Source organism: Falco punctatus (assembly GCF_963210335.1).
Source record: "Falco punctatus genome assembly, chromosome: 10".
NCBI classification, from domain to species: Eukaryota; Metazoa; Chordata; class Aves; order Falconiformes; family Falconidae; genus Falco; species Falco punctatus.
The window spans coordinates 36349585-36376345 of record NC_137590.1 but is presented as its reverse complement, the minus strand read 5'-3'; the positions used below and the strand labels follow the sequence as shown (position 1 = coordinate 36376345).

The window sequence follows — 26761 nt, the reverse complement described above, 5'->3', positions numbered from 1 at the left end:
AGCTCCCCCTGAACAGTCGGCTTTTGTTATCTGCCTGTATTGTGGCTGTAGAACAGGACCTGAGTCCTGGGTCTTTGCGGATGATGCTGAGCCTCATTCCCAGCTGTAGAGCTGGATCAGATGATATTAAATAAGGACCTGGACCAACTCCCAAATCCTTGCAAAATGGGATGCTGTTAAATAAAATATGAAACACTGTTCCAGAGGGCTGTCATTGAATTAGGTACTGGTGGTCATGCTTTATTTACAAAATCCAGAGATTTGTACACAGCAATCTACAGGACAGCATAGGGCTGCTATCAGGAGGATAAAGGACATGCTCAGCAGGAATTGAAGATGCCAGCAAGGAGTCATCTCAGTTCCACAGGGAACCTGCTTCCTTTTGACTGAGGAAGCCGCTAGACCCCTCCAGGAAGGGAAAGAAGAAAAGCAGCAGCAATAGCCAACCCAGGCTGATGTTGTGATTTTTGTTATCGTCGAGGCATGGGAACACAAGTGATTGGTGAAGGAAGAAAGAGGAGACCAGCAGGGTTTTGGCATGCCATGGAGGGCCATCCTGCCTGCTTCTTTACTTCCAGCGCCCGCCAACCTTGCCCTTGGCTCCTGCCTTCTTGCTGCTACAATACAGAAAGAAAGAAAAACATGTCAGCATGATGGAAGCAGTGTGGCTCTGTGACCACTGCGCGTTTCTGACCTTTAGATCAGGTTTGAACTGCCTTCACTTCTCTCACGCTGGGTACACCTGCCATAGAGCACATCCTGAGAAAAATACTGTAGATATTGTGGAAAGGGATTCCTCCTCAGGCTCTTAGTGAAAGGCCAGGATGTGCATGCCTGAAAGAGGTGGACCCTTCCAGATTCCTGCGTTATCAGGACGGAAGTCCAGGTGGCCTCAGAACTAAATGTCAGGCCTATCCAGCCACAGACCTGATGTTTCCTGAATTCAAATCTGCAGTGATCTGGAATTTAGGATTCAGAGCTGTTTCTGGAGAAAATGTCCTCATTAACCAGGAGCTCTGGTCAAGTTCCCCAGGTGCTCTGATCATCTAGTAGGGGAGGCAAAAAACTGAGCGATTATTCAAATACAACTAGGAATTGCTTTGCTCTAGCAAAGGCAGAGTGGCTTCTTCCTTGTATCATGAGAGCAAGAGCCTCCAAAACAGTCCAAACAAACTTTTAGGCCTCCCTTCATGTCAGTATCCCCGTCTTGCTCATGGTGTGCGTGAGAGTCCAGCTATGCTCCCAATGAAAAGCACCTGAGGCAAACTCTCTCCGAATAGTATCTTCGTGCACACAGAAGGGCAATCCTACATGCAAGCCACTTACCTTCTGAATGAGAGGCAGGCATGCCTGGAGTCAGAGAGGTGCCAAGCATGAAGTTAGTTGAGTTAGAATCTGCACTGGCTCCCGTAGGCAGCACCTTGGCTTTTGGGGCTCGGCACAACCACCAAACCTTTCCATCGCACACACACGATGATGAGGCTGCTTCTTGAACCAAAGCACATGCAAACCAGGGACAGTTCTTTGGCATGGCAGAGCATGGGTTTGGGGGTCGAGTACAAGGTGGTGGGGCCCTGCTATCAACAGATATCCACTGGTTCCTCCAAGGAGCAGACAAAAATGTGGACAACATGTTTGGGGAGATTTTTGTGGTGCTGCCCCTACCCATGGGGACTCACCATATTTACAGAAAGATGTAGCACAGTGACACAGACGTTAAACATAGTGGATACTTTACCTTTTGCCCAAGTTAAACTTGATCTATTAAAAAAGTTGACCTTTTACTTGAGAGAGAGCAGAGCGTTTCCTGCTTATCTTAAAATTCATCTCGGTGTCCCTTTTGCCAGCCTTTCCACAGGTTCAAAACCTAGTATGGAACTGCTTAGCTCCTCAAATGGACGCAGAGTCCTTTTATCTCCACAGGCGCCTGTGAGGTTTGATGTTATGCCTAACCTTTAGAGTGTACTTAAGGAGACTTAATAAAGTCTGAAGCAAAAAGATTACTTGATCCTCGTATAAGTCCTTGTATGGCAGGCATTGCTTTGCCATGATACAATCTAGTGTGGATAGAAATTTAAGTACACACAAATCTCACAAGCTGTGGGCTTCTCAGCACAAACTTTTCAAATGATGGCCAGGCTAGATGGGGCTGTGAGCAACCTTGTCCGGTGGAAGATGTCCCTGCCCATGGCAGGTGGGCTGGAACTAGGTGAGGGTTGGAACCAGGTGATCTTTAAGGTCCCTTCCAACCCAAACCATTCTGTGAGCCTGTATCCTGAGAAAGTGTCATGTGTTTGGGGGGAACAAGCATGCAGTAAATGGTACAGCCTGTTGTGGGTGGTGTGGTATTGCCTCTCAGAAAGGCAGCAACACGCAGGCAAGCCACGGCATCATTCTGCAGCTGCACATTCTGCTGAGCTTTATCAGCCTACAGCTCCGTACAGAAAATACTATGGGAAGGTCAAGCCTTATGTTTGGCATCTACAGACAGCTGAGCCCCCAGTGTTACATTCATCTGATAAGGCAGGGTGGCTTGGGAAAGTGGGAAGGCAGTGTCCGGTCACCGCTGTCATCCAAAGATACCACCAAAGACCACCACTTCATTCCTGGCGTGACTTTGCTAAGAAGATAGATACAGAAGATACAGAAGCTCAGATCAAATCCCACCACTGGAGAGCTCTCCTCTCCGGCTTCCCAGCAGTTCCTTCTCTGTGGCTGTTAGTTTCCTACGTGCCCTAGCCCCCAGGCTATGTCTAGCCCTGGTCTCTCATAAATTCACTGTAAACACTTGGAATAGTTAGACTCAAAAAATCTAATGAAATAGAAGTCTTGTGGGGAAGGAAAGTGGGAGATGATGAGTGAAAAGAACTCACAACAGTAATCCCAGATGTTAGTCTTGTTACACACCATTCCTCATAATCTTAGCAACCACTTGTTTATCCTTCGTAAACAAGGGTTGTATTCCCTCAAGTATTCAAAGCACCTCGGTCAGGTGTTTGAAAACCCCAGCAATGAGCAGATGGAAATTTTGCAGACATGGTGTGAAGAAACACAATTTTGTCTTGTTAGGTGTTACATCCACTTCAGTTTCCCCTTCATTTTCTCAGTGTGAGGCAGGATGGGAGGTACCCTTCCATCTCTAGCCTCATTTCATTGCAACAAGAAAATGTCGGTGTGGAGGCTGAAGCAACTACTTTTAACACTGAGAAGATATCCCCAAGCCAGGAGCTAGGAAGGGGATATAGGTACTTACTGCTTCTGAGCCTGATCGATCCGGTTCCTGAGGGTGACAATCTGCAAACAACATACATGACCAGCGTTTTTGGAGATAAAGAAACCTTGTTCCCTCACAGAGAGGGGAGTGTTACCTGTTGAAGTGCTGGAAAGAGGTGCCTATGGTACGGGTTTGTCCTTTGAAATGAAAGTTCACCCTTGCATGAAGGAGAGAAATGTTGCTCTTTGGCAATAAATCTGCAAGCCCGTTTCACATGTCAAGGGAAAGAAGAGCTAGAATTTTATAACCCTTATTAGAAGAGTTCCTATGGATAAAAATTAATCTCATATGAACTCACATGTCAAACCGCAGGTGACTGAATGAGAATTAGTGTCACCCTGGCCAACTGGAAAGCTCTTGGATGGCTCCATCACCTCTATGTGTCAACCTCGCCTTCTCACTCTTCCCCTACTTCTATATATTAGGAAGTGTGTAAGCTCAAAGTGGTCTTTGGTTGGGCACCTCAAGAATCGAAGATGGGTGTCACATTCTGCTGGACTACCTTTGCTGGCTGGCAGAGCAGGGGATGAGGAGCTTGCAGCAGTCACCACCTTCCCAGCCACTCATCTAGTAAGAGAAGATGACTTTTAAAGGGGCCAAAGAGGAGGGCTTCAGCAACCACAGAGGAAAAGGTTGAAGTGGGGGCTGTGAAGACCTTCCCAAGCTCTGTTGATAACTGCAGGCCGCTAGAGACTCTGTCCTACAAGATGGAGCATCTCTGTTTAACCATGGGTAAGCTGCATATTTCGACCTGATACACAGGAAAGCAAACACCTACCTTGCACAGGATGAGCACCTTACGGCCTGACTTAGCACCTCAGTCCTGGCCCATAGCCCTGGACTTGCTACCGAAATCCTGGGGCTCTTCCAGCTCAGGTATGGAAAAGCCCACAAGAATTAGGGTGTGATAGAGAGCCTTCTTTTGCCCTTTCGCCTTCTCACTTGTAACCAAGTCAGGGTTTTACATAGTTTTCCTGGGGTGGAAAAATGCACTTGCCAAGACATGTGCTTCGCTTCTGCTTCTGATGTAATTCAAAATTCTCCACTGGCTCTGCAGTCCAAGAACTGATGCCCCAACATTTGAACATTTAAAGTGGCACTTGACATTCCCCACGTGCAAAACAAGTATATACATTCAGCTGGTGCAACAACTGGTATTTCCTGGCTGGTGTCTTTCCGTGGCAAACAAACAAAGTAAGAGACTGAAACGTTAGCAGGAACAGGACAACACAAGGAAGGAAAGATCAGCAGATCACTTGCTTTTATACTTACTCATGGAATTTGTAATATCTGCTGTAGCAGTTTAAATTATTTTTTTGCAACCGAGTATTTTTCCCAAGTGTGGAAGAGAACCAGATGTCTTCAGTTTGACCCAAGGGCTTCAGACTTACCTTCAGTGATAACCTTGTGATAGTGACTATAACACTCAGTCTCCAATGAAGCACTAAAGAGCAACAGACACTAGAGCTAAAGAACAGCTCCACTCACTCCTGTGTGTCCCAATTCCTTCCTTTGTCTCTCCCTTGCATCCTTGCTTGTGTCTCCTTCATCCCCTTTGCTGTTTTTACTTATCTTTCTCCTCACATTTTTCTTGCTATCATCTTCCCTTTGCTTTTCCGCTTTTCTTCTCCCATCTTATCTGTGCATTTTCCTTCTACTTTGCTCATTCTTTGTACTTCCTCTCCTTGCTTTTCATCAGCAGCCACCCATCTCTTTCTTTATGCAGAAGTTTCATTAGCATAGCATGTACAACTCCCCTGGCACTGCCTTAATTCCTGCTTTACCACACCCAATAGACATGTCACCCTTAATCTAGCCCTCTCCAATATTTTGGGTCTGGATAAGCATGTGCCATAAGGTGGAGAATCTTTCCAAACCCCATACCATTCTTTTATGTGAAGTCCGAGCTCCTACACATACATCCCTAAGCTTCTGCCTGTATCCCAGGTGCATCAGGGTGCCTCCCCCATGCATGCAATACCAGAGGTTTGGATAGGGAATTATTTTAGAGATGCTCTGCATGGGTTGCATGCTCAGTTCTTTAACCACATCCCTGTGGGACCCTGACTCTTTTCCCAAATTACCGCCTCATCTCTTTTCAAAGAATGGAAGGGGAGAGAAAAAGGAAGGGAAGGGAGAGACACAGGATCCAGATTTCTCTTTTCTCTCTGCATTGGAGCCAAGTGCCAGTTTCTGTCTGGCACTGGGCCCCTGACCATGCCACAGGCTCATGCATTTGGTAGCCTTTGCTGCTGCTGTTACACAGGCAAGTTCATTGTACTTACAACTTGGAAAGCTCCTGCAGCCTGCAACGCATTGTTAAAATCTAAGAGAGATTGAGATAGTTACATTGGTGTTGCTCATTCTCTGTCAGCATGTGTCTGTGTGATTGGGAATTAAAAGGAGGGCAAGGCAGAGAGAGATCCAGTAGGATTTCTCAGCCACTGAAACCTGTTGTAGGTGAGTGCAGCCCTGTCCTGGGACTGTGAAGTAAACACGTCCACTTTCTGTTACCATTTGACACTTCAGTCACATGCTCCTGCCTGGAGACAGTTTTCAGTGACTCCAGAGAGCTCAGTCCACAGGGAATCTGTCTGGGATGGGAATAAAGCTTACAACGTTCAAGTGTGAAATCAAAGATGAATTTAAAAATACTACTTAGCAATGGAGATGAGTGAATTAAGAGCTACTGAATTTTCAAGTCACGGGTACCTATAGATAAACAAGAATGGACAAGATGTGTTTGAGCAGAGCGCAGGGAGCCCATTTTCTGTTGGGATTGCCTTTCCATGGGGCACTGAAAACCCTGAGAGTGCTCTATTCAACTTCACCCTAAAATGTGAAATCCAGTCCAAGCATGTACGTTAGGGGAATGCAGTTCCAGATGTCTTGCTGCTTAAAATATTGTAAAAGGGCACTGGAGACCCAAATGATGTCACCACATGGCTTTTGCCAGAGGAGTCATTTTCATATTTTGGACCCGCTGCCATTAGTAAAATGGCTTCTCAGCTCACCTCATATTTTTTCTTCTTGATCTGCTCTGTAAAGTCATACTTTTCAGTCTCCAGCTGGTATAACCAGTCCCACAGTTCCTTAGCCTTGTCCCTGTGTGTTCATGGGAAAAGGAATATGAGAGAAACACATCACATCGTGTGTTTTCTATGGTTTTCACATCACTAGTAGTGAGAGTTTTTACGTTTTATTTAATGCAGTTCATACATTAATGCAGTTCCTGCAAACCCCTTCTGTTCTCTGAAAGCTACTCACCAGTTCCAAGGTCATGTTTTTCTCACCTGAGAACCTTTTGGACTTGTACTCTTGCATGTGTCACATGCTAACATATTTCCTATAAATTTAGTTTTCTGCCTAACTCTTAAAGAAAGAAGAGTCCAGGGGATTCAGATCAGGAGGAAGGAGGACTCTGAAGTCCACCCAGATGAGCAGAGCAGCTGCCGTTGTGCAATCTCATCTGTTTCAGGGCCAAGGTAAGACAACCTCATCTTTCAATCATGTGTGAACTCCAACAAGTGGAGTCCAGACTGTCATCTGATGACTGTTCTGCATCAGAGCATTCAGCTCCCAAACCTCCAGCCTCCGTGGAGAACGCAAGGTACTCATACCTTAGCAGCTCTAACTCATCCCTGGGAATGCCACAGATATTGATCTCTAGGTTTGTTCAGCTAATCGCAGAGCTGGGTTTAAAGTTTGTACCTAGCCCTGTAAATGACTAACCCTGATTAGCAGCAGAGGCTACCGGAGCTGTGCCAACAGCATGGCTAGATGGCTCCCAAACCATTCCAACAATTCCCCACATCCCCATTTCCCCTCTGTTTTCTGGATCAAGGAAGGCCACAACTGAACACTGTCCCATGATGAATTTCAAGGAAGGCCCTCTCCTCTACCTCTTTTTTTCACTAGAGGAGACTCCAGGACAGCAAGACCAAAGTTCAGTGGATTACTTTCAGTAAGTTAGGATAAGCGTATTACCTCAGCTTGTCTTCGTTAAGGTGGTCGATGTTCAAGGGCTTGCGCCTCTCTGCCAGGACCTTCTTCTTTGTCTCTCTAGCTGTTTGCTTCTTTCCTCTCTTCTGATCAGCCTGTTTTCAGAACAGCAATTAATGTCAGACCACAGAAATACAGCCTGAATGGAATTATTTCAGTGACAAAGCATGCAAGACATGCTGCTAGGGATCCAGAAGGAAAGCTGAGTTGTTCTCTCAACTGTAATAAAGACTGTTCCCCATCACCCCTGTGGTTTAACATTTCCGTATTTCTTCCACCGGGCCATGCTTTTTACCTTAGCCAGGTAGCTGCTGTATGTGGCACCCATGGAGGACAGAGCCTTCTTCTTCTTGAGATCATCCTCAGCTTTTCTCTTGGCATCTTCTTCCTCTCTCCGTGCCTTTTCCTCCTGTGAAGAGTGACACACAGAAGCAAGTTACCCCAGGGGAGACTCGCAGCTTCCCCAGCAGCCAGTGTCACTGCAGGGAAGGTAATCAGATAAGCAAGTTGGTGAGAATCGGCGACTCCTGTTTCCTGCCCTTGCTTTAAGAGGGTGGTCATCTCCTCTTCAGACTGAGACAGGCAGAATCTGAAGTATTCTTCTGTCTCTGGAGATAGCCTCCAATTTGATGCTGAAACAAGGAGAGAGATGCAAAGACACTTACTGCAAGCCTTGCCTGACGCTCCTTCTCCTTCTCAGCCCGGATCCTCTGTTGCTCTGCTCTTTCAGCTCTGCGCTTCTCCTGCAAGAAGCAGTTGCAGAGGCATTGAGTCGTCATTGTGGCTTTACCCACCTCCAGTATCGCATCCCACCACCAAGAGCTGTGGTTTGTAGAGCGCGCCACCTACTCCCTTGCCAGAACGTGTAAAGGGTCTGGTGTGCAATTCCCAGGTGCAAAAGAAGAGGCTGAGAGAGGGGACAGATGTGGGGAGAAGCCACTTGGTGGTGACTCGAGCAGTCACTTCTGCACACAGCGGTACAGCTTTCTGCCAAAGGCTGACAGTGCACCAATGGATTCAACTTCTCACCTACAGAGGATCCAGTCTAGTACAGGGAAATGGCAGTACAGGGACTCACAATCCTCTCCTTGAGGGCAATCAGCTCTTCCTCTTCCTTTCTTCTGGCTTCAAAGTGGCTGTCAATCAAGGCCTGCAGTTCAATCAGGTCTTTGTTCTGCCTTTTCTTTTGGATGTCCTAGAAAAGCAGGACGGTACATTCAGTAAGCCCATATCGCTCTAGACACATGCCCTGGACATTCCCAGCAGCCTGCCTACACAGAGGAACAAAACCAGGAACTGTCTGCAGATATCCCTGGAAATCTGTGGGATTAGCTTAAATGGCTGTTGGTACAGGTCAGAGACAGTCAGAGACTCATGCAGGTGACAGACAGAAGCCCAGAAGGGAACAGAATCCACATCTCCCATTCCCCTACACCGTATTTTATCCCTGGCTTTGCTTAGATGCCTGTCTTCGCATATACTTAGCTGCGTCCTCTTTGCTTTGAGATATGAATCTTACCTAGAAAATGTTAGTGCATTTTGGGCAAAGCAAGTGGAGATTTTCAACACCAAAGCTTCTTCATTTTTATATCAACTTTCTAGGAAGGTATGTGGATCTCTGTTTATTATTGTCATTTTAGGTAGAGTTTCTCAGCAACAGATGTGCATAAGCCTGCTTTATTTCAGCCTGCAACTTTCACGCCATTTACAACAATAGGAGAGGGGATCTGAGATCTCCTAAAACACTTACTTTCTCCTTTCTTCATATATTGGCTTCAAAGATTCAAGGAGAAAAAAAGAAATACATTATTTTGGCTTAGCCACATTAGCAACAAATGCAACCAGAGAGTTTCAGGGAGCAGAGAGTAGCCTTTCACTGAAAACAGGCAGCAAAGCATCCATAATTTTGTCCTTGACTTTATGCTCAGCATTATCCAATACAGGAGGAGTTATGTGTGTTTGTACACATGTGTATGGCTCAGGTACAGACAGACAAACACAGCCAGCTCAGGAATACTTACATCAAAATCTACTTTCTCACCCTCTGGTATTTTAGGAGCAGTTAGTCTGCAGAGAGTCAAAACCAAAACAAACAAAAAAGAAAGAAAGAAGAAAAAAAAAAGGATTTTCATCTTAAAGAACAGGCAGCTTTTTAAATAGCACGCCCTGACCTGCCCTGCCCTCAGGGAGGATGCTGACAAGGAGGAATGTTGATGGAGATGGAGATACAGAGGGGTGAAACAGCAGGTCAGTGGAAAACTACTCCAGAGTAGCACTGTCCTAGGGAGATACCCCTAACAAACCTTTTTCGTTCCCAAAGCCTATGGTCATTCCCTACCACATGGAAAGATGTTGGTCTGCGAGGTTGTTGGCGCAGTGCTGCAGGCTCTGTTCTGGGCAGCTGGCAGAGTGGGAAGGGAAGGTGCTGGGGCCCAGGGCCAGAAGGCCCGTTGGAAACCTTCAGCTCAAGCCAGCCCAGACCCATATTTGCCCCCTTTCCTACTGTCAGTGATCCTGGATGGACGGGCAGTTTCCCAGCCATGGCCTCTCACGGAGGATTTACTGTTGAGCTGGCTATATCTCGGGGTACTGTGAGACTGCTGAATCTTGGACAGTTGACAATTTCTCCAGCTCTTGTCAGGAACTGGTCTTAAGACCCAGGGCAGTAACTACTGCTGAGGCATCCTCTGGCAAAAGCAGCCATCCCGGGAAGGCGAGCGGGAGCAGCTGGACGTGGCGCCAGGGAGGGTGGGATAAAGGCTTCTAGTGCCCGTTGGCCTAAGAGACAATCTAAGGGCTTCTGCTAGATCAGAAAAATGATCCCAGGGCTTTGAAACTCCCTGTCCTTCATACTTACTTTATTCTGGGCTTCTCCTCTGTATTTGGAAACATGGAGCAAAACAGGAAGGGGAAAAAGAGGGAGAACAGTTAGAACAACAGAGATCATGCCAGCTGCTAAAGTAAAAGGAGGGAAGGGAAATTTAATCTTAGGGGAAACGTCCCAGAGAAACTGGTTAAATCTCAAGCACTTCCAAAAGAAATACACACACTCACACACCCCTTTTGCTAGGAGTGAATCTGGTTTTGCCCTTGAAACAGAATTCGGCAGAAAACAATCAGGAGACTGTGTAAAAGTCCCAAGCATAGTGTCTGGAAAGCAATGGTTTCATGTAAATGCAAAATTATTTTTCTCAAACCATCCTGACCAAAGCTCTAAGGAGGACAGCTGGGCTGGAGGATACAAGAAAGTGTGCCTTTTCCAATCAGCACTTCTTTCACTAAAGTTAACCTGAATTAACAGGTATGTCAATGATAACTGGGCTTCACCAGTTTTGCTCAAAGGCCTCACATGGAGGCCAGGAGGGAAAAACTTCATGGCACATATTTTCTCCAGGATCATTGACTCCCAGGATAGTTAGGGCACATGTCCCTGAGATACCTCAGTGCATGGGGAAGATGCTCAGCACTGTGTGGTGCTCCTCAAACCCAGCTTGGAAAGGCCGTCCTCTCTTAGCAAGCATCCTCTCCTGCTGAGGTACATGCAAAATTCCCATCGGCGTTAATGGGAATGATCTTTGCATCTCCAGGAGAGGTATAGCACCCCGATGGGCAGGCTAAACCATCACAGAGCTGTCAGCTTGGGCCCTCTGGCAGTCAGAAGTCTTCCCCTGCAACAAGTGACCTTTCCCTGGGTCTCCAAAATGTGCTGTCTTATGAGTTACTTGCTTAACATTTGTGCTTGCCATCAATTCCCCTCTCTGCTATGCTTTTTAAACTTTAGTTATTAACTCCAGCGTAACGCCAGTAAGTTCAGCACTGTTATTCTCACAAACAGAAGTAAATTAAACCGATGTGTTTATTCTGGCCTGGTCTCACAGGGACCCAGGTTTACTTTCATAACCTCACACTACGTTTGAACTTTCAGGGATGCTGCTGGATTCTGTGGTACAAGACTCTCCCCGTGTTGGTTCAGTGGGAGGAACTGAGGTAAAAAGCTCACAGCTGTTGAATCTGTTAAAAAAAAAGCAACAAACCAGCTTTGTAAAGTAAAAGTAAAAACAGTGTCCCTTAGGAGTGGGTGCATGAGCCCTGCTATCCATATCATGATACAGAAAGCTATTGTATTATGTTCTTTCAAATGCTTATTTGCATCCAGCTGTTTTGGGACTGATGGAGGAAATCGGGAACAGCAAATGAAACAGAGAAGGGTAAAATAAAGTGAAACATTATAAGAGGAAAAAAGTAGCAAAAGCTGATACTGGAAAACGCTTAAGAGAGACATCATTTGCAAGGACGTTGAATAATAACAAGTGGAGAAAGTGGCTGGAAATGGGTTATTGAGATAATTAAGGGAAAAGACATGAGAGATGCGTAAGAGATCAGAAACAAACCTTTCCTTTCTCTCACACTTTCCCGTATCGATTCCAGTTATGAACTTTTGGGGGGTAGACTTTTCTCATTTACTGCAAGAACACTGCCTACCAAAACATGTTTCAGTTGAGGCCTCTAGATACTAGAGCAATGTTAATAAAACAAACAGCATGTAATTACTGAGATGTTTTAGATCACTCGCATAAAGGAAGTCACAAATCACTCCTGCAGAAAAACACCATTAGCCCACAGCGTACTTCTGTATTTCTCCATGGGTTTTTTTAAATTGTTTTGCTTTTCAAATAGCCAGTGAGCTTCTTAGCACATGACTTAAATTGTTTTTTATCTGGAGAGAGGAAAAGTAATCATGATTAATCAATCTATCAGGGGTGTTATTCACACAGGATTCCCTTCCTTCGTGACATACCCAGATAATTTTCATAAACATCCCTGTTTAACTTCAGGCTGCCAGTTAGTAACACTTGGGGGGCGGGAAGCTGGTTTTGTTTGTTGACCTTGGTTGCCAGAATCAACATCTGTCTGTCAAAAAACGCTGTGAATTTGGTTTCAGCTGCCACCAAATCAGCACATTAAACTCATTTAAACCAACAAACAATCATAAAAATAAAAAGAAAAATGAAGGTTAGTTGCTCTTGAAATAAGAAGTTGTAGTTACAACATTTCAAGGTACTTCCAGAAAACCAGAAAAGGGGATGACAAAAGAAATAGGAACCTCTGTTAATAAATGAACAGTAATAAACCTGTCCTTTGCAGTGCATGACCCAGCATCGGTCCATACTGGATGCACCAAAAGCAGCCCGGGGATGCAATTTATTTTGAAATGCCCCTTCTTTCAAGACACCAAGTCAAGGAACTGGGTCAAAATTTGTTGAACAGACAGGAATTGTCATAGCAAATTCCTGTTCCTATGGTGGATTTTGACTGACATTCTGGTCACTCTGCCCACAAACCATGGGGCTGTGACAAAATCCCCGCAGAGAACCCTGCCGAAGAAGGCAAGAGCCACTGGAAATCCAAGTTCACCGCCCTGGTGATTAGAGAGTCTCTGAGTTTCTGGTTTCCAAAAGGGTTAGCCTAGGGAGAGTACACACCACCATAAACACAACCTTGCTTTCTCCTGCCCGATCTATGAGGTATTCACACAGTGGCCCCCTCTCTATGAGCCCACCTGAACTGCCTTTACTTCATTCCAAACTCCCTAAACGCCCTCCCTTAATCCCACTTCTCAGAAGCAACATATCTAACTCACACTCTGTCCTTAGGGGGAAAAAAAGTCAATATGCTATTAAAAAGAAAAGGAAAGAAAGAGAAAAAGGAGAGAAAGGGGCTTAGAAAGGTCTCCAGGGTATTTCTCTAAAGAAAAAAAAAGCCTGAAAAGCAAGCAAGAAAATTAAAACAAGCTAACAAAAAAAAACCCTACAAAAGCAAAACAAAACGAGGAAACAGAAAATTCAGGGTGGTTACAAGTGACGTTGGGCTTTGTCTTTCAAAACAACTGGCCAGGTGTTCTGGGGGTTGGGGCAGTCAGAACACAACAGAGCTGCTTCAAAGGCCTGTAAAAGTCCACGAGGGTCTCTCTATACATTTAAACTGGGTTTGAATTTGGCCCGGGGGGCGCTAAGTTCTCTCACTCACACACAAGAGCAAAACTGACCCTGCGTACTTTTGGATTTGGTCCCTTCACACGAGTCTCGTCCCCAGCCATGTACTCCCGCTTGGCCAGGGGTCACGCACAGCCTATGCCCGCCCAGCCAGTCTGAATAAAGGCGCTCACACCCCTCATGTTTAGCACAACTCAGTGCGTGGCTGGAGCAGAATTTTAAATATCTGGAGATTCAGGCCTGGAGACCATGACCACCTAAGGATGGATGAGGAAGGCACGTCCATTTTCAAGCACACCACAGGGATTTAAGAGCTACTTTGCTGATTTTGGGAGATAGAGAAGGTTTGCTGATGAGATCTGTGACACAACAGGTCCTAGCTAAAAGACAAGTCCAGAGCAAGCTTCTAGAGCTTGGTCTTCACCATCTGCTATGCTAACAGGGATGTGCAGGGATCTCCACACAGCAGTGACCCCCCCGGGGGTGATTGGATATGCACAGTGAGCGATTCTTTGCGGCAGAGATGTTTTGGCCCAGTTCCTGAGTTTAAAAATCAAGTGAGGAACAAAAGCAAGTACAGAAAAAGAGAGTGAGGTGTTAGAAAGATGACTTTGTTGTCCTAAGACAACACCGAGCTACCATCACAGTATTCGCCGCCATCATCAGCTGTAGGTTGAAGCATAAAAGCAAAAGAGAAGAAGCAGAGCAGTCAGTCCACAACCGGCACTGTTCTCCTAAAAGCAACTCTCCCCGCTCCCTCCCGGCTACGCTGGGAACCTCGGGCTCTCTGGAGATCAGACTAGAAGAAACAACATCTTTTTTCTGATTCCATTGGGCAAACATACAGCCCTTTTCTCCATGTTCATCCAAAGAAACCGTTTCCCTCCCGTGCTCTCTTTGCTCTTGAACAAGGTCAGTGTTTTTAACACTGTTTCCCCAGCACTGAAAAAGAAAAAGGGTGAGGGAGGCTGTAGGTGCATCACATACCTTCTTCGTGGGCTTCCTCTGCGGGTGGTGTGGTGCAAGCAGTGATGGAAAGACAGGAAATAGGAAAAGAAAAAGAGAAAGAACAGATGTTTAAAGCTCTTGGAAGCCTGAGAAAGAGACCAAGGAATGCATGGAGGGGGGCGTGAAAAATAAAGGAGGGGGGAAAAAGTAAAGGAATTAGTGAATTAAGGCAGGGAGAAAAGGTATCTGGAGAGGCTGTCAGGAGTTAAAGATGCTGTAAGGTTAAGGCAGTGGTAAGCGTGGAGATTAAAGGAGAAAAGGGCTGCAACTGATCATTGTGGTTAATATTTGTTTCTCTTGTTTTGTTCTCTTCTGTCAACCCAGGACTCCTGTTCTCTCTGTCTCACACACACACACTCTTGTGTTGCAGCTAGGAGGAGTAAATCAGAAGTCATGTCACATACCTGGCTCATGAACTTCAGGTGTGAAGTGTCATGGAACAAGATGCGATGGAAAATAAGAGAATGAGAACGAGAAACCTGTTATTTCACACACCAAAAGAGCTTTTGAGCCAAAGGGGGGGAGGGGCAGAGAGGAAAAGGGGAGAGGGGGGCGAAGCTAAGACGTAAACCTGAGGTGAAATAAATGAATTACATTTGAAATAGCATAGAAACAGAAATCACAGGGAAGGAATTCAGTTAGGTGAAACAGGCAGATTTACGATAATAGTGCAGCCCTTCAAAATAAACTTCTGAGCATTGTATGCCATGAAGCACAACCTGATAGCAGAGCGTAGCAAGGTTTCCCTTGGTTTGAAATATGCACATGAACATGGTCAGCAGTCTCCAAGCGCTCTTGGATCCATCCTTTTCTACAGCAGGATTTCAGTCATTTGAAATAAACCCAGAGTGGTTCGGAAACCTACTGAAATACCTGCTGCACCTCAGCGTCAGTGTTCAGCTAACTTCCAAAGCAGCTCAGTGCTCTTCTCTACATCTGTAGCTGAGGCCGTTTTCTTCCTTGAAGACAACTCTGATGTTTATATACATGTGCTGCTGGTCTTCACTTCCATTTGCAACACAGAATGACAACCAGATTACTTCATAGGAAGAAAACGTTCGTTCAAAGTCTGTGCAGGTCTATGTTCCGTTCCTCTGGGGTTTTTTGGCAAAGCAAGAATAGATCAGCGGGGCAGATTTGCAGGGCAAATTTTGCTTTTCAGCCATATACGCACCGCAGAATATTTTCAAAAGCAGGCATAAAAATAATGCAAAATCTGGCAGTATTTGTATTCCCTGTGTACAGCCAATGGGTCAAATTCTGCCCCAAGCTTTGAAAATAAGCTTTCCCTATAGGAAGAAACACTCATTCTCATATCACAGTGCAGAATTTAACCCATTCCATAAGGGCACTTTTTTGCTGAGCTACTCTTTCACAGTAGTACCTGTGTACCCATAGTTTTTAGTAAAATTTTCATGCAACAGGTAAGTTTCCTCCTCCTTGCTGCTGTTTACATTTTACCTAGAAAAAAATATTAAACTAAAAAACCAACACACACACACACACACACCCCCAAAGGCATGCAAGTTACAAGCTATCATTAATTGAGAGGTTGTTATCTCCTGTCACCTTGTATTGGCTTCCCACACACACCATCCCTGCAGACAGACACTGGGGGGTTTAGAAGTTAAATCACATACCTGGAGGGGGGGCTTCATTTAGTAGGAAGTGTCAGGGGAAAAACATAGGAAAGGAAGATAAAAGAATTATAAATAAGTTATTCAGGAGGGGATCACCTCAAACTTTGTAAGACTGGGTTGAAGGAGTATCATTTGCAGACTAGGTTATAGGGATGGAGGGTTAATAAGAGTGGAAAAGGAGAGTAGTTACAGTGGGGTGTGAAGTGGGACAAGGAAGGGATGCCATAGAAATGAAAGATAAAGGGAATTTGAATGTTGATGAATTGCAGCAGTTTATATCATGCAAATATATAAACAGTGGGCAGTTGTAGCGACGCCGGTGACCCTTACATGTGAAAGCAAGCATACCCAAGAAGAAAGTTCTACAAGTGTGCAGGGTAGCCTGTGTGTCAGGTGTGCCCGTGCCCCTTTAGCTGTGGGGGCAGGTATGGAGGTATGAGTTACTGCAGGGAAGTACCGCTTTGGATCTCTCTCTCGGCATCTGAAGCTCCCCACCTAAGGGCCTTCGCTGGCAGATTTGGAACTTAGCTCTGCAGAACTGGAAGTATTGGGGTCTACACAGGGCTTGTCTGCTGCAAAGCAGAAGCCGCTCGCGCCTGCGTGCCGGGACCCTGCTGCCAGCGATGCCCGTGAGCAAGAGCAGCTTGTCTCTGCAGCTCGGGTACCTCCCTCTGCCCCGGCTGTGGGGTAACCACAGCCCTAAAAGTTTTCAGGGACACTAAAATGTTTCTTCTAAGCTTCTCAGAAGGTGACTTCCCAGTTACAAACCATAACTATACTTTCCTATAGGGAACGTAAATTTTAGGGAATCTTAAGAATGGATTGATTTGTCATGACTCTGGTTTTCTTCAACAGCTTCAAATTCCTATGTACAGGAATTTTGCAGATTAATAGGAATTTAGATGTCACGCACATGCGCTTGGTTACGTGGAAAGTGTCAGCAAAGAAAAACAAAAGAATTAGAGCAAGAATCACAGAGCAGCAACCACTCTGAACTTGTGCGGGCCAAAGCTGTGACTTAGAAGATTTATTAGACAATGACAGCATTAATAACAAGGAAACTAAATAATCATACAGTGATGTGAAAAGCTGGAACAGTCTCCCTCTGACATAAAAGTTTTCTTTTAAGCTTGTTATATTTACATCTTTCCTTTTTGTTATACTTTGTGTTACAGAGGGAAAAGGAAACACAGGGAGTCTGTAGGTATGGTTTTATTGTTAATCAGATTATGTTAATACCTGGTGCCCTGCATAAAATTCAAGCTCATATATATGCCAAAGCTTGAGACCAACACTCAAGTAGTGAGTAGCAGTTCAATAAATACCAGGAGAAAGATGCACAGAGGCAGGTAAAGCAGCTGGGGTGGTAGCAATGACCTTTACCTTGCGCAAAGCAAGGTCAGAGAAACGTTAGGAGCAGGTGACAGACAAGAATGAAGATGGTTAAAAGGAGACGAGGACATGAAGCAAGAGTGGCGAGAACAGGAGGGAAATGAGAAGCGGCGCACAGATGGATGTTGAAGTATTAAGTCGTGCAAAACTCAATCAGACACCTTTCACCTCACTCACTTCGACCCTGGCGAAAGCCCTGATCTCGGCTAAACTAAGAGGCTGCTGTCCCTCTGCCGAGAGCAGTGAAATAACGGGGCTGGGGGGCTGCTGAGGTGTGGCTGCTTTCATAAAGCTGCTCCAAATGGCACAGAATATTTTTCACAGACAGTTTAGATGATGCTGCAAGTTCAGTTTCTGTTTTTCCCCATAATAAGCATTATAACGTTCCTGTATGCGGGGTAAGGATGGCTCTGAGTCCAGTCAGGGGCTACTGTTACAGCTTATATATTGCAATATTTGTTTACAAAAGTGTTATTACATTTTTCATGCAACAGTTAGCTCTTATCCTCATTATTACACATGACAGAGCAGAGGAAGTTATTATTGGTGGAAGGTGTAAGGAAGCTGCATGTTACAGTTTATCATTAATATTTGATTTTTATCTGTTTTCTTCCACCATCTTTGAATTCCTGAGTATAATATTAGAGTTACTGGTATCATTTCCCAACAGAAATCAGATTCAATTGAATTTCAGTATTTTAAAACTCACGTAGATTTAGCTAAGATTTTGGTTAAAAAATAGAAACGGTTTAACAGCCATAAAAGACTGCATAGATACTACATTTCTAGAACAAATCCTTTTCATTTTTTGCTTTGTGACAGTCTCTCATTCCGGATCTGTTCTTGCATTACACTAAATATACTCCACATTATCCAGAAAGTTGATGCTTCAAAAGCATCTAAAATAGAATTTTTGATTCAAAATTTGGAAATCTTCCATGGAGGAAAGAAGGGGAGGGGGGGCAAATGTTGGAACAAAATGTTTTGTTTCAACTAAGCAAAAAAAAGTATTTTCAATAGCTGCCAAGCAAGGCATCTCCTTTTTTTGTTTTACTTTGTTTGAAAAGTTTCCATTTTGTCCCAATTCAGAACATGACCCAATTGTAAAATTGCCAAGTGCAACTGAATTTCCAGCACATAATAACCCTTCAGATTGACGCAGAGGAATTCAGAAGTCACATACCTGGTTCATGGACTTCTTTAAGAGGGAAGTAGCAGGGAAGGAGATGCAAAGAAAGATAAGAGAATTAGAGCAAGAAACAGGATGATTAACAAAACCTTATACTTTTTTTTTTAGCCAGGATGGAGGGGTTAAGGGGATAAAAACCATTAATAAGATTAAAAAAGAAGTAGAGGGCACATATGGATGTCAATTAGAAATTCATGGAGAGGGAGGGGCAGGGGGTGTTGGGAGATAAAAGGTGCAGATGACTAATGTACATTTATCATGTGCCATTGGTAACCTTTGCTTGACAGAAATATTTGCTTGTATTAAAACAAGTCCATTACCCATATTTTGACTGTGCAAAAAGGTTACAGACAGCCTGTTCTTATTCATGTGCATAGAAATCCCAGCCTCTGCGGAAATCAATGGGCTTGGGGGAGCTGGCATTGATTTCCTTAGTGCCCAGGATTTCACCACTGGTGTGCAGGACTGCACCCCGACGGGGAAAGGTAAGTGCGAGCGTATGACTGCTCCTCGACCTGCAGGATCAAGTATCCGATGAAAGCCTCGCTGGACATGCAGAGAGGGGAAGGCAGAAGGGCAATTGAAAGGTAAATGGGTTTGGGCTGGCAGGCTGGTATTTTAATAAGCATGACCTACTATTTTGCTAATCACGCAGATCCTCTTACCAGAGCTGGACTTCCATTCGTATTGTAAAATCAATCAAAATTCAACCCTGCTACCCCCGTTTTTGCATAACACACATTAACCCAGAAAAATACCAATAGTTATGGGAAAAGCATGCAACTACATCTTTTCACTGAATTGGCATTTTCCGCAAATACACTGCAACTAAAACAGTGCCATCGGTCCAGTCATTAGCCCAAGAGAAGACTAGGTATGCCACAGCATGCCTCGTTGCTCAGGACTTCAGATGCAAGTCTCTCCACAACCACATACATCGCTGCAAAAGTGAGTTTTGCCTCTGCACGGTGGCAGGGGGGCAGGAGGATGAGGTGGATGCATCCAAGGGATGGAACATCGCCACAGGGCATGGCTGTCCCACCTCCAGCCCCAGAGCACGGCATAGAGGAAACGGTTTTGGCAACGCTATCCCCGTACCAACTGGTGTCTCTACCGATCGCCTGGTGAGAGGCAGCGGAGTGCCGAGGAACACACAAGCACTGCCCAGCCACTGCTTCGGGCATTGTTTTCAAAGCTGCGGTAAGTACTCATTACTCATCACACTGCTTATCCTACGAGAGCGAAATAGCTGTCAGCGAGCACGCAGAGGATTATTTTGCATCCTCTCCTCTTCAACCACCTCCAGAATTCCTGCACGCATTACCGCTCCAGACAGAAACAGAGGAATTCACAAGCCATGGCACATACCTTCCTCATGAGCTTTAGCAGGTGGGAAGAGTCACAGAGCAAAATGCAAAAGAAGACAAGAGCGTTAGAAACGTCAGAACAATTTTTCACTCATGCGAAATGGAAGGGGAGGGAAAGCCTGAGAATATATTGCAAGGAAATGAAATGAATACGGATCTGAAAAGCACTGCTGGAAGTAAGGGTACAAATGATCTGAGATATTAAAAGCTGATTTAAGTGGCCGTATCAGCCATTTGCCTTACACGCACGTTCCTGCAGCTGTGCAGAGCCCGGCGCAGTGTGCCGTTTCACAGCCCTGGTGCATGCCCAAGTGGATTTACAGCCTGGGGCCAGGATTTTGGTGGCACGTGGCTGCACGTACTACTGTGCAACAGTGGTCCAGAGACTCCATTGCATGAAGAAGAAAGCCATCTTTAATCATTTGCAAAGCTCAAGCATCAAAATTACCACCAGCTGCTCTATCCAACAGGGGTTTAAGCTGAAGGAAAGGCTATCGTGACCACATCAGCCTGGCAAAGGAGGGCAAATCCCCTCCGCAGCTTTGACAGCCGCTGTGGCAGCAGGCTGATCGTGGGCACATCTGCACATTGTCCCGACCCACCTCCAGTGGTCCCAAACAAGCCTCCCGGGGACACCCAGCCAGTCTCAGCATGAAGGCATTGCAACCTTCATCCTTTCAAGAGGTTTACATTTCCTAGCAGGTTTTATACCTTTTTTTTTTTTTTTCATGCAACAATTACTACGTAGCGTCGCCGGTGCGTTCAATGTCAGGACAGGACGTGAAGGAAGAGAGTATAAAAACCAAAACATGGCAAGTTTTATTCTATGTAATATGCCTATTTCTAAGTCCTGCTTCCTTTTGCTGTCTTACAGCTTATGGCTAAACCAGAGCTTACTCTGACAGACAGACATTCAGGAGTCATGTCACATACCTTCCTCCTCAGCTTCTTTAGGTGGGACGAGCCACGGGACAGGATGCAAAGGAACATTGGGAGAAACACATTATTATAGGCTATTGCACAGGCTGAAAACTCTGTTAAGCCAGTGGGAAAAGTTTTATCGAGTGAAGGATGCACTAATGGCCAGGAGGGGAAGGAACGGAAGGCACATGTTGATGGGAAACAACTTCACCATGTGAAGGGAAGAGGTGAAAATTTGTCGGAGAGGGGAAAAATCACAGGAAGCTCAAATAATACATGCTGAAATGTCTAATTCCAGTGTTAGAGGAGCAACCTCCTGCCATTGCCTCTGCGCACAGCAGGACCTTGCACTGGGACAATTCCCCTGTGTTAGCCTGTGGCAGACCCGGCCACAGAGAGGTGGAAAGCAAAGGCAACAGAAGTGATAAGGTGAAGTAACTGGGTCCTGCACCTCTTGCACCACCCTCGAATCCCCCCCCCCCCATCACCGCCAAAGAGACAGTGGGGAGCAGTTCGAAAGGCGATGGCACGTACCTGCTTCGTGAGCTTCATCAGGTGGGACATGGTAGGGAGCAAGATCAACGAGATGGAAAATGAGAAGTTAGACTAAAAAGTGTGTGAATGCAACAGGGGGTCTAAAAAACCACAGTGGGTATGAAATAGAGAAAGAGAGGAGGAGGTGAAATGGAGACGGGCAACCAAAGCACACGCAGGTACAAGAAATGTAAAACCTTCTGCACCTGGATGCTGTAAAAACCCTGCAAACCGCCCAGAGGGGCTTTCCCACGGCATGGCAATCAGGTTTACCTTTGTTTCAAAGGTGCCCATCGCACAAAGCTTTGCAAATCGGGAACCAACACACCCTTTGGCTCCTCATACCTGGAGCACCACATCCCAAACCTCTCAAGTGCAAAGGGTGGGTTTCTGTTCCAGCCCCTCTCCTCTGCCCTGCCTGTTCCACCTTGCAAAGGCTGCATGCAGGGAGCCAGCTGGGGTTACTTGCCAGTGTCTGCATAGATATAATTAATAAGATCTGCATTCTACAGTATTATTGCTTATATTATATATAATATGATATATTATAGTATATAAACTTATAATATATACTATATATATAATATGGCATATTGTAGAATGCGTACCACGTAAGGTATGGCTACACCCATACCTTATCACAGATGGATTTTGATCTCAAAATCCATCCGATCATTATCTGCCAAACTACACAGGAGAAACCAGTTGATACCAGAGAGAAACATCCCTAGCCAGCCCCCAGCAACCCCATCCCACGGCAGCGGCAGGCGTTACAGACACCTGGGGCTGAAGCTCAGCCTCGGAGCCTGCAGCGGCTTGGCTGGAGGGCTGGCACCCGCAGCCCCCAGCGGCTCCCTGCCCCAGGCTGGGGGTAGGAGCCCACGCAGGTCCTCAGGGGTAGGGGGCACCCTCGGTGAAATTTGGGCAAGGGACAAGAGGAGCCCTCTGCCAGCGGATGGGTTGTCCCAGCATCTTTCTCTTGCCTCCAGCTTTCTTCTACCCGTTTGCAAAGTCGAGGGGCGCGTGGGCAGTGAGCCCTTCTGAGGGGAGAGGGGCTGGGGAGCCATTCCACGTACCTTCTTCTTGAACCTCTTCTGCGAGCAGGACACATCACATGGCAAAGGGAATGGGAGAAAACGAAAACAAGAAATATCTTATTGGAACATTCTTGAGGTTTGCCAAGCTCCCAGGCCGTTACGGGTAAGAATACACAATGATGGAATTACAGGGTGAAAGAGAATTAAAAATAACATTTTTATGGGCATATTATGAGGTTATAAATGTTACTGAAATATGGGAGTATGACCACAAATGAAAACCACATAAAAAAGTCATCCAATATTTTATTCCTTATTAGAGCTGGCTAAAATGTCCTAACTGACTTTTGGTGAATCTGTAACCAGTAATAAAACTGCTGCATTTATTTTGTTGTAAATCTTTTTTGCGGAAAATTTTGGCAGAAAATTTTCACCACCATTTACCAATTTTTGAAATTTCAAATAAATTCATTTCTGAATTTCAACAGATGAATATGAACTTTACAGGGTGTCCCCCTCCCTTTTAAAAATTCAAGCTTTTGGAAAGAAAGGAGATGACTTGACACTACTGTGACAAAAATAATGTCAAGCACTTCGGCAAAAAAGGTAGACTGAACCAAATATATATGTTTCTGTACACATATATGTGTATTTATATTTAAAAATTATATATATGTGCATATACAATATCCAGGGGGGTTATATGCATTCTATTTCTATATATGCATGTATTTTATTTATGTATTTGGTTGGTTGGTTGATTGGGTTTTTAAACAAAAAGCAAGGCCCAATTTCCTGCCAGCTCAATAAATGCCATCAATGCCCATCAGCACATTGATGTCTGTGGCTCAGGGCCGGGTCCCAGCCCCTGGATGTGGACCACTTGCTCTGGAGTTCTTCACACACATTTTTCCTCTGCACGAACAGCGAAAGAAAGCAGAAGCCATGTCACATACCTTCTTCCTGAGCTTCAGCTGGCAAGTGTCATGGAAGAAGAAGCAACAGCAAGCAGGGAGATGAAAACAGAGAACAGTTAGGAACTGGTATTGGGGTGAGCTAAGGCCTGGAGAGAAAAGTGGTTAGAAAGTGATGGAGAAGTTATATGGAAAGGGGATGGATGACTTTGGAAGAGAATGCAGAGGTCAAGCAAATATGAGGAGCGAGAAGATACACCTCAGAGGAGACAGTCATGCAGATTAAAAATATAGGAAGTGACCTGCCTATTAATTTCATATTAATCATTAAATTCTTGAAACCCAAAAGTAGGCAGTTAGGGAAGGAAGGAGAAAGGCAAGAAATGTTTCTCCTTTAAGGAAGGCTTGTCTGTAGAAGCAACACCCTTTGCTTACTCTTTGGACATTTGACAAAGCATGAAGGATGGAGCATGAATAGCACCTTCACCTCTCTGGCTGTGCCCTCTGGGCAGGACCAGGGACACGATGCTGACTGAAGGCATCTGCAACCCATTTGGCATCTTGGTTTTCCTTTTTTGAGCCCTTGATCCCCTCAGAAGCAATCCTGGGGGAACTGGAGACGTAAAGTTAGCATAGCTTAGGGCAGGAACTACTCTGCAGCACCTCTGTTCCCACCGCCATGGGGAATCCATGGGGGGGGGGGGGGGGGGGGGCGGGGCGGGGGGCAGTAAAGAAGAAAGAAAAGCAGCTGTGTATAAAATCCCCAAGATGGACATTTTTACACAGGGGTAAGTCTCTTTCTCAGAGCTGGTCTCACACACTCCACGTGCAAATATTCCATCTCCCAGTAAAGAGGTTTGCTCTTGACGCCTTGGAAGATGTCTTGGATGCTAAGGGCAGATGCTGGGAGAAAGCCCCAGCATTTGGCCTTTGTCTCTGATCCAAACACCTTGGGAAAAGGAAGGACGACAACCAGCAGCTACGCTCGCCTGACCTGAAGCTGATGTGTCCAAAGTGCCCAGCAAAAGCAGCAACACATCTCCAAAATCTTCCTCTCCCTGCTGCCTACAGAGGCTGAAACAGCTTGGGTGAGAAGGGCTTTTCATGCTCATCTTTCTCTGTCTCTCGCAGCTTTTCAAATCAACTTTTGCCAGCTAAAGGCACATTAAAAAACTTCATCTTTGCCAGTCGGCTCTCTGCCTCCCCGTTTCCACTCTCGGCAGCGCCCCGCTGCGTGCTCCTCGGGAGCCGGGCAACACGCTCCTCGTTTCAATTTCCAAATGTAAACTCAACCTGAGGGCATTGCCAAACGAGACCGCCGGGACCGCCAGTGCTACGTTGGGTGGGCTCTGCCCCAGCCCCTGCTCCGCTCTGGGGTGAAGGCCGGGTTAGCTCCCAGCTTTACAGCCACCCCCTACGGCTCATGCAAATCCAGCGTCTCACTGTAACGTGGAGGGTCTGCACACCACGGCCCGGCTCGGCCACTTTTGTGGTTTCCGACTGATTTACTGATCAAGTGTTTCAGATCACCTTTAGCGGCAAGCGCCAAAGAGAAGGGTGAAATACAGACAAGGAAAAAGCAGGAGCAAGAATCAAAGAAAGATAAATTACGTTCCAAGGGGTTTTTTTGTTACCTTCTTCTTCGTACTCCTCTGCATTGAAATAGGGGAGGGGAGAAAAAAAGCAGATAAATCAACCATCAGCCTTGACACATCGGTAGGACTTTACCCATGGCAGAGCCCTTTGCGCTCTCAGGGATGCTGGGCAAGATGGTGTCTGAGAGGCCACTTCCAAATCCGCAAGTAAAATAGCAAATAAAATGACTTTGAGAAAAAAGAGGAGGCATAAAAAGGGGAGGAAGGAGATATCGTACTGGATTTTTTTCTTGGGCAATGGGAACTCAGGTGTACACACGCGTTAGAAGGAGGAAAGTGGAAGAGAGGGTCTCTGAGTATATAAAAAAAAGCAGCAAAGAGAAAAATCGTACGTTTCTATGTATATTGCTTGCACATGTTGTGGGGCTTTACATTTTAAAGCAGAAAATAGTACTTGTACAGAAGCCTCAAAATAAATTGCCAGCAGATGGCAGCGCCCTACAAAAACTGGCGGCATCCCCTGAAAGCGGGGCATCGGCGTGGGGCAGCCCCGGGGGCTGCGGGGGTACCAGCGCCGGGACGCGGGGACACTCGGACAGACCGACGCACAAAAAAGAAACCTCAGATTTGTTCAACTGTACCGGCACTTTTTGTTAAAATCTCAGCACCGGGCAGAAAGGAGAAGAGGACTCGGGCTGCGAGTGTGGCAGGCTTGCATGGAAGCGATTAGAGACAGAGTTAAGACTTACCCTCTCCTTGCTCCCTGCGAGAGAGAAAAAAGGTTATTGAGACCAGATAAATAATTCTTTCACTCCGTATCATCGCTAAGTTTTAAACAATACACTGAAGCAACCCAACGCGCTGTTGTTTAAAGCCTGCTGTGTCTTCTTTCCCCCATTCTCCCTCTGCTCTTTCAAGAGCCATTTGGTTTAAAGAGCAGTAAAGCAACTGGATTTGGGTTTTATTTTAAATAGTGTTCCTGACTCTGAAGGTGCACATAGATCTGCATCCAGGAATAATCCTGCCACCACCAGGCTATAACGTGATACCCACGCATGAGCGCCATGCAGGGGCTGGTGAAGCCGGACCTCAGCCCCAGTGTGCCGGGCAAGCCAGCCTGCAGCCGCTGCCCCATGCCAACCCAGATGTGCTACAGGCTCCCTGAACCCTAGGGCTGCCTACGAAAAACTTGGCATAGACCAGCTGCTGCTCCGTGTTTATCCCATGGCTGTAGCAACGCCAATCTCAGGGTCTGCTCCCGTTCCTTGCCCCCACTTGCCAGCCTCTCCTGTGCTACCATCACCTCGCATGAAACCCAAAGCCCAGAGCAGCCCTGGGGTCAGACCCTAAATGAAGGACATGTGTGTTTTAGAGATTTCCTGAAAACGGTGCCAGATCTCATCTTTGGAAAACAAGTTTTAAGAGCAGACTGGGCAAAATGACAAAGGTTAAGCTGAGCCTGCCTCACAGCTGAGGAGGGGGCTATGTGACCACTGCAGGTCTCTCTGTGATGTCCCATGATTGCCCTAAATCTCCCTTCTGCACCTACTGATGCATAAATGTCAAAGGACCCCACTGGGTTTGGTCATGCTATTCCAGGTACAGAGCCACGGGCGCTGAGGGCAGGCTGAGCTGGGCAGAGGTGTTTGGAGGATGTCCTGTGTTGGACAGCGAGGGTGTCAGGGGCCTTTGATGGACCCTTTGACGCTCAAAATCAAGACGCCTCTTCCCCACTGCCTTGGGGGGGCTTCAGGCTGTGCATGGGGCAGCACCCAGCCTCTGCTCCCCATGGGGATGCCCTCGCTCTGCAGCACGGGGCCAAGCTGAGCAGGACACACAGGTGGCTTTAGCTCTACTTACACTTCCTCGGTATCAGACATGTCGGCAACGGGTTT

The 26761-nt window shown here is 45.9% G+C and overlaps 1 protein-coding gene across 8 annotated transcripts; it reads right to left on the bottom strand.

Moving 5' to 3' along the window:
* Positions 1 to 209: 209 nt before the first annotated feature.
* On the bottom strand, positions 210 to 26761 carry TNNT3 (troponin T3, fast skeletal type). Of its 8 annotated transcripts, none has more exons than XM_080403715.1 (15): positions 26727 to 26761; positions 25616 to 25629; positions 23314 to 23331; positions 22397 to 22414; positions 14682 to 14693; positions 14257 to 14274; positions 10134 to 10152; positions 9298 to 9343; positions 8355 to 8471; positions 7942 to 8019; positions 7572 to 7685; positions 7262 to 7371; positions 6289 to 6379; positions 5560 to 5600; positions 210 to 617 (listed from the first exon to the last, which is right to left on the bottom strand). In XM_080403715.1, the coding sequence occupies exons 1-15, from the start codon at positions 26744 to 26746 to the stop codon at positions 569 to 571; spliced, it is 765 nt and encodes a 254-aa protein (XP_080259841.1). In that variant the 5' UTR covers positions 26747 to 26761; the 3' UTR covers positions 210 to 568. The 8 variants fall into 8 exon arrangements, with proteins under 8 accessions (XP_080259841.1, XP_080259842.1, XP_080259843.1 ...); XM_080403716.1 differs by lacking the exon at positions 5560 to 5600 and adding an exon at positions 3254 to 3294; XM_080403717.1 differs by lacking the exons at positions 14682 to 14693; positions 23314 to 23331 and adding an exon at positions 24906 to 24923.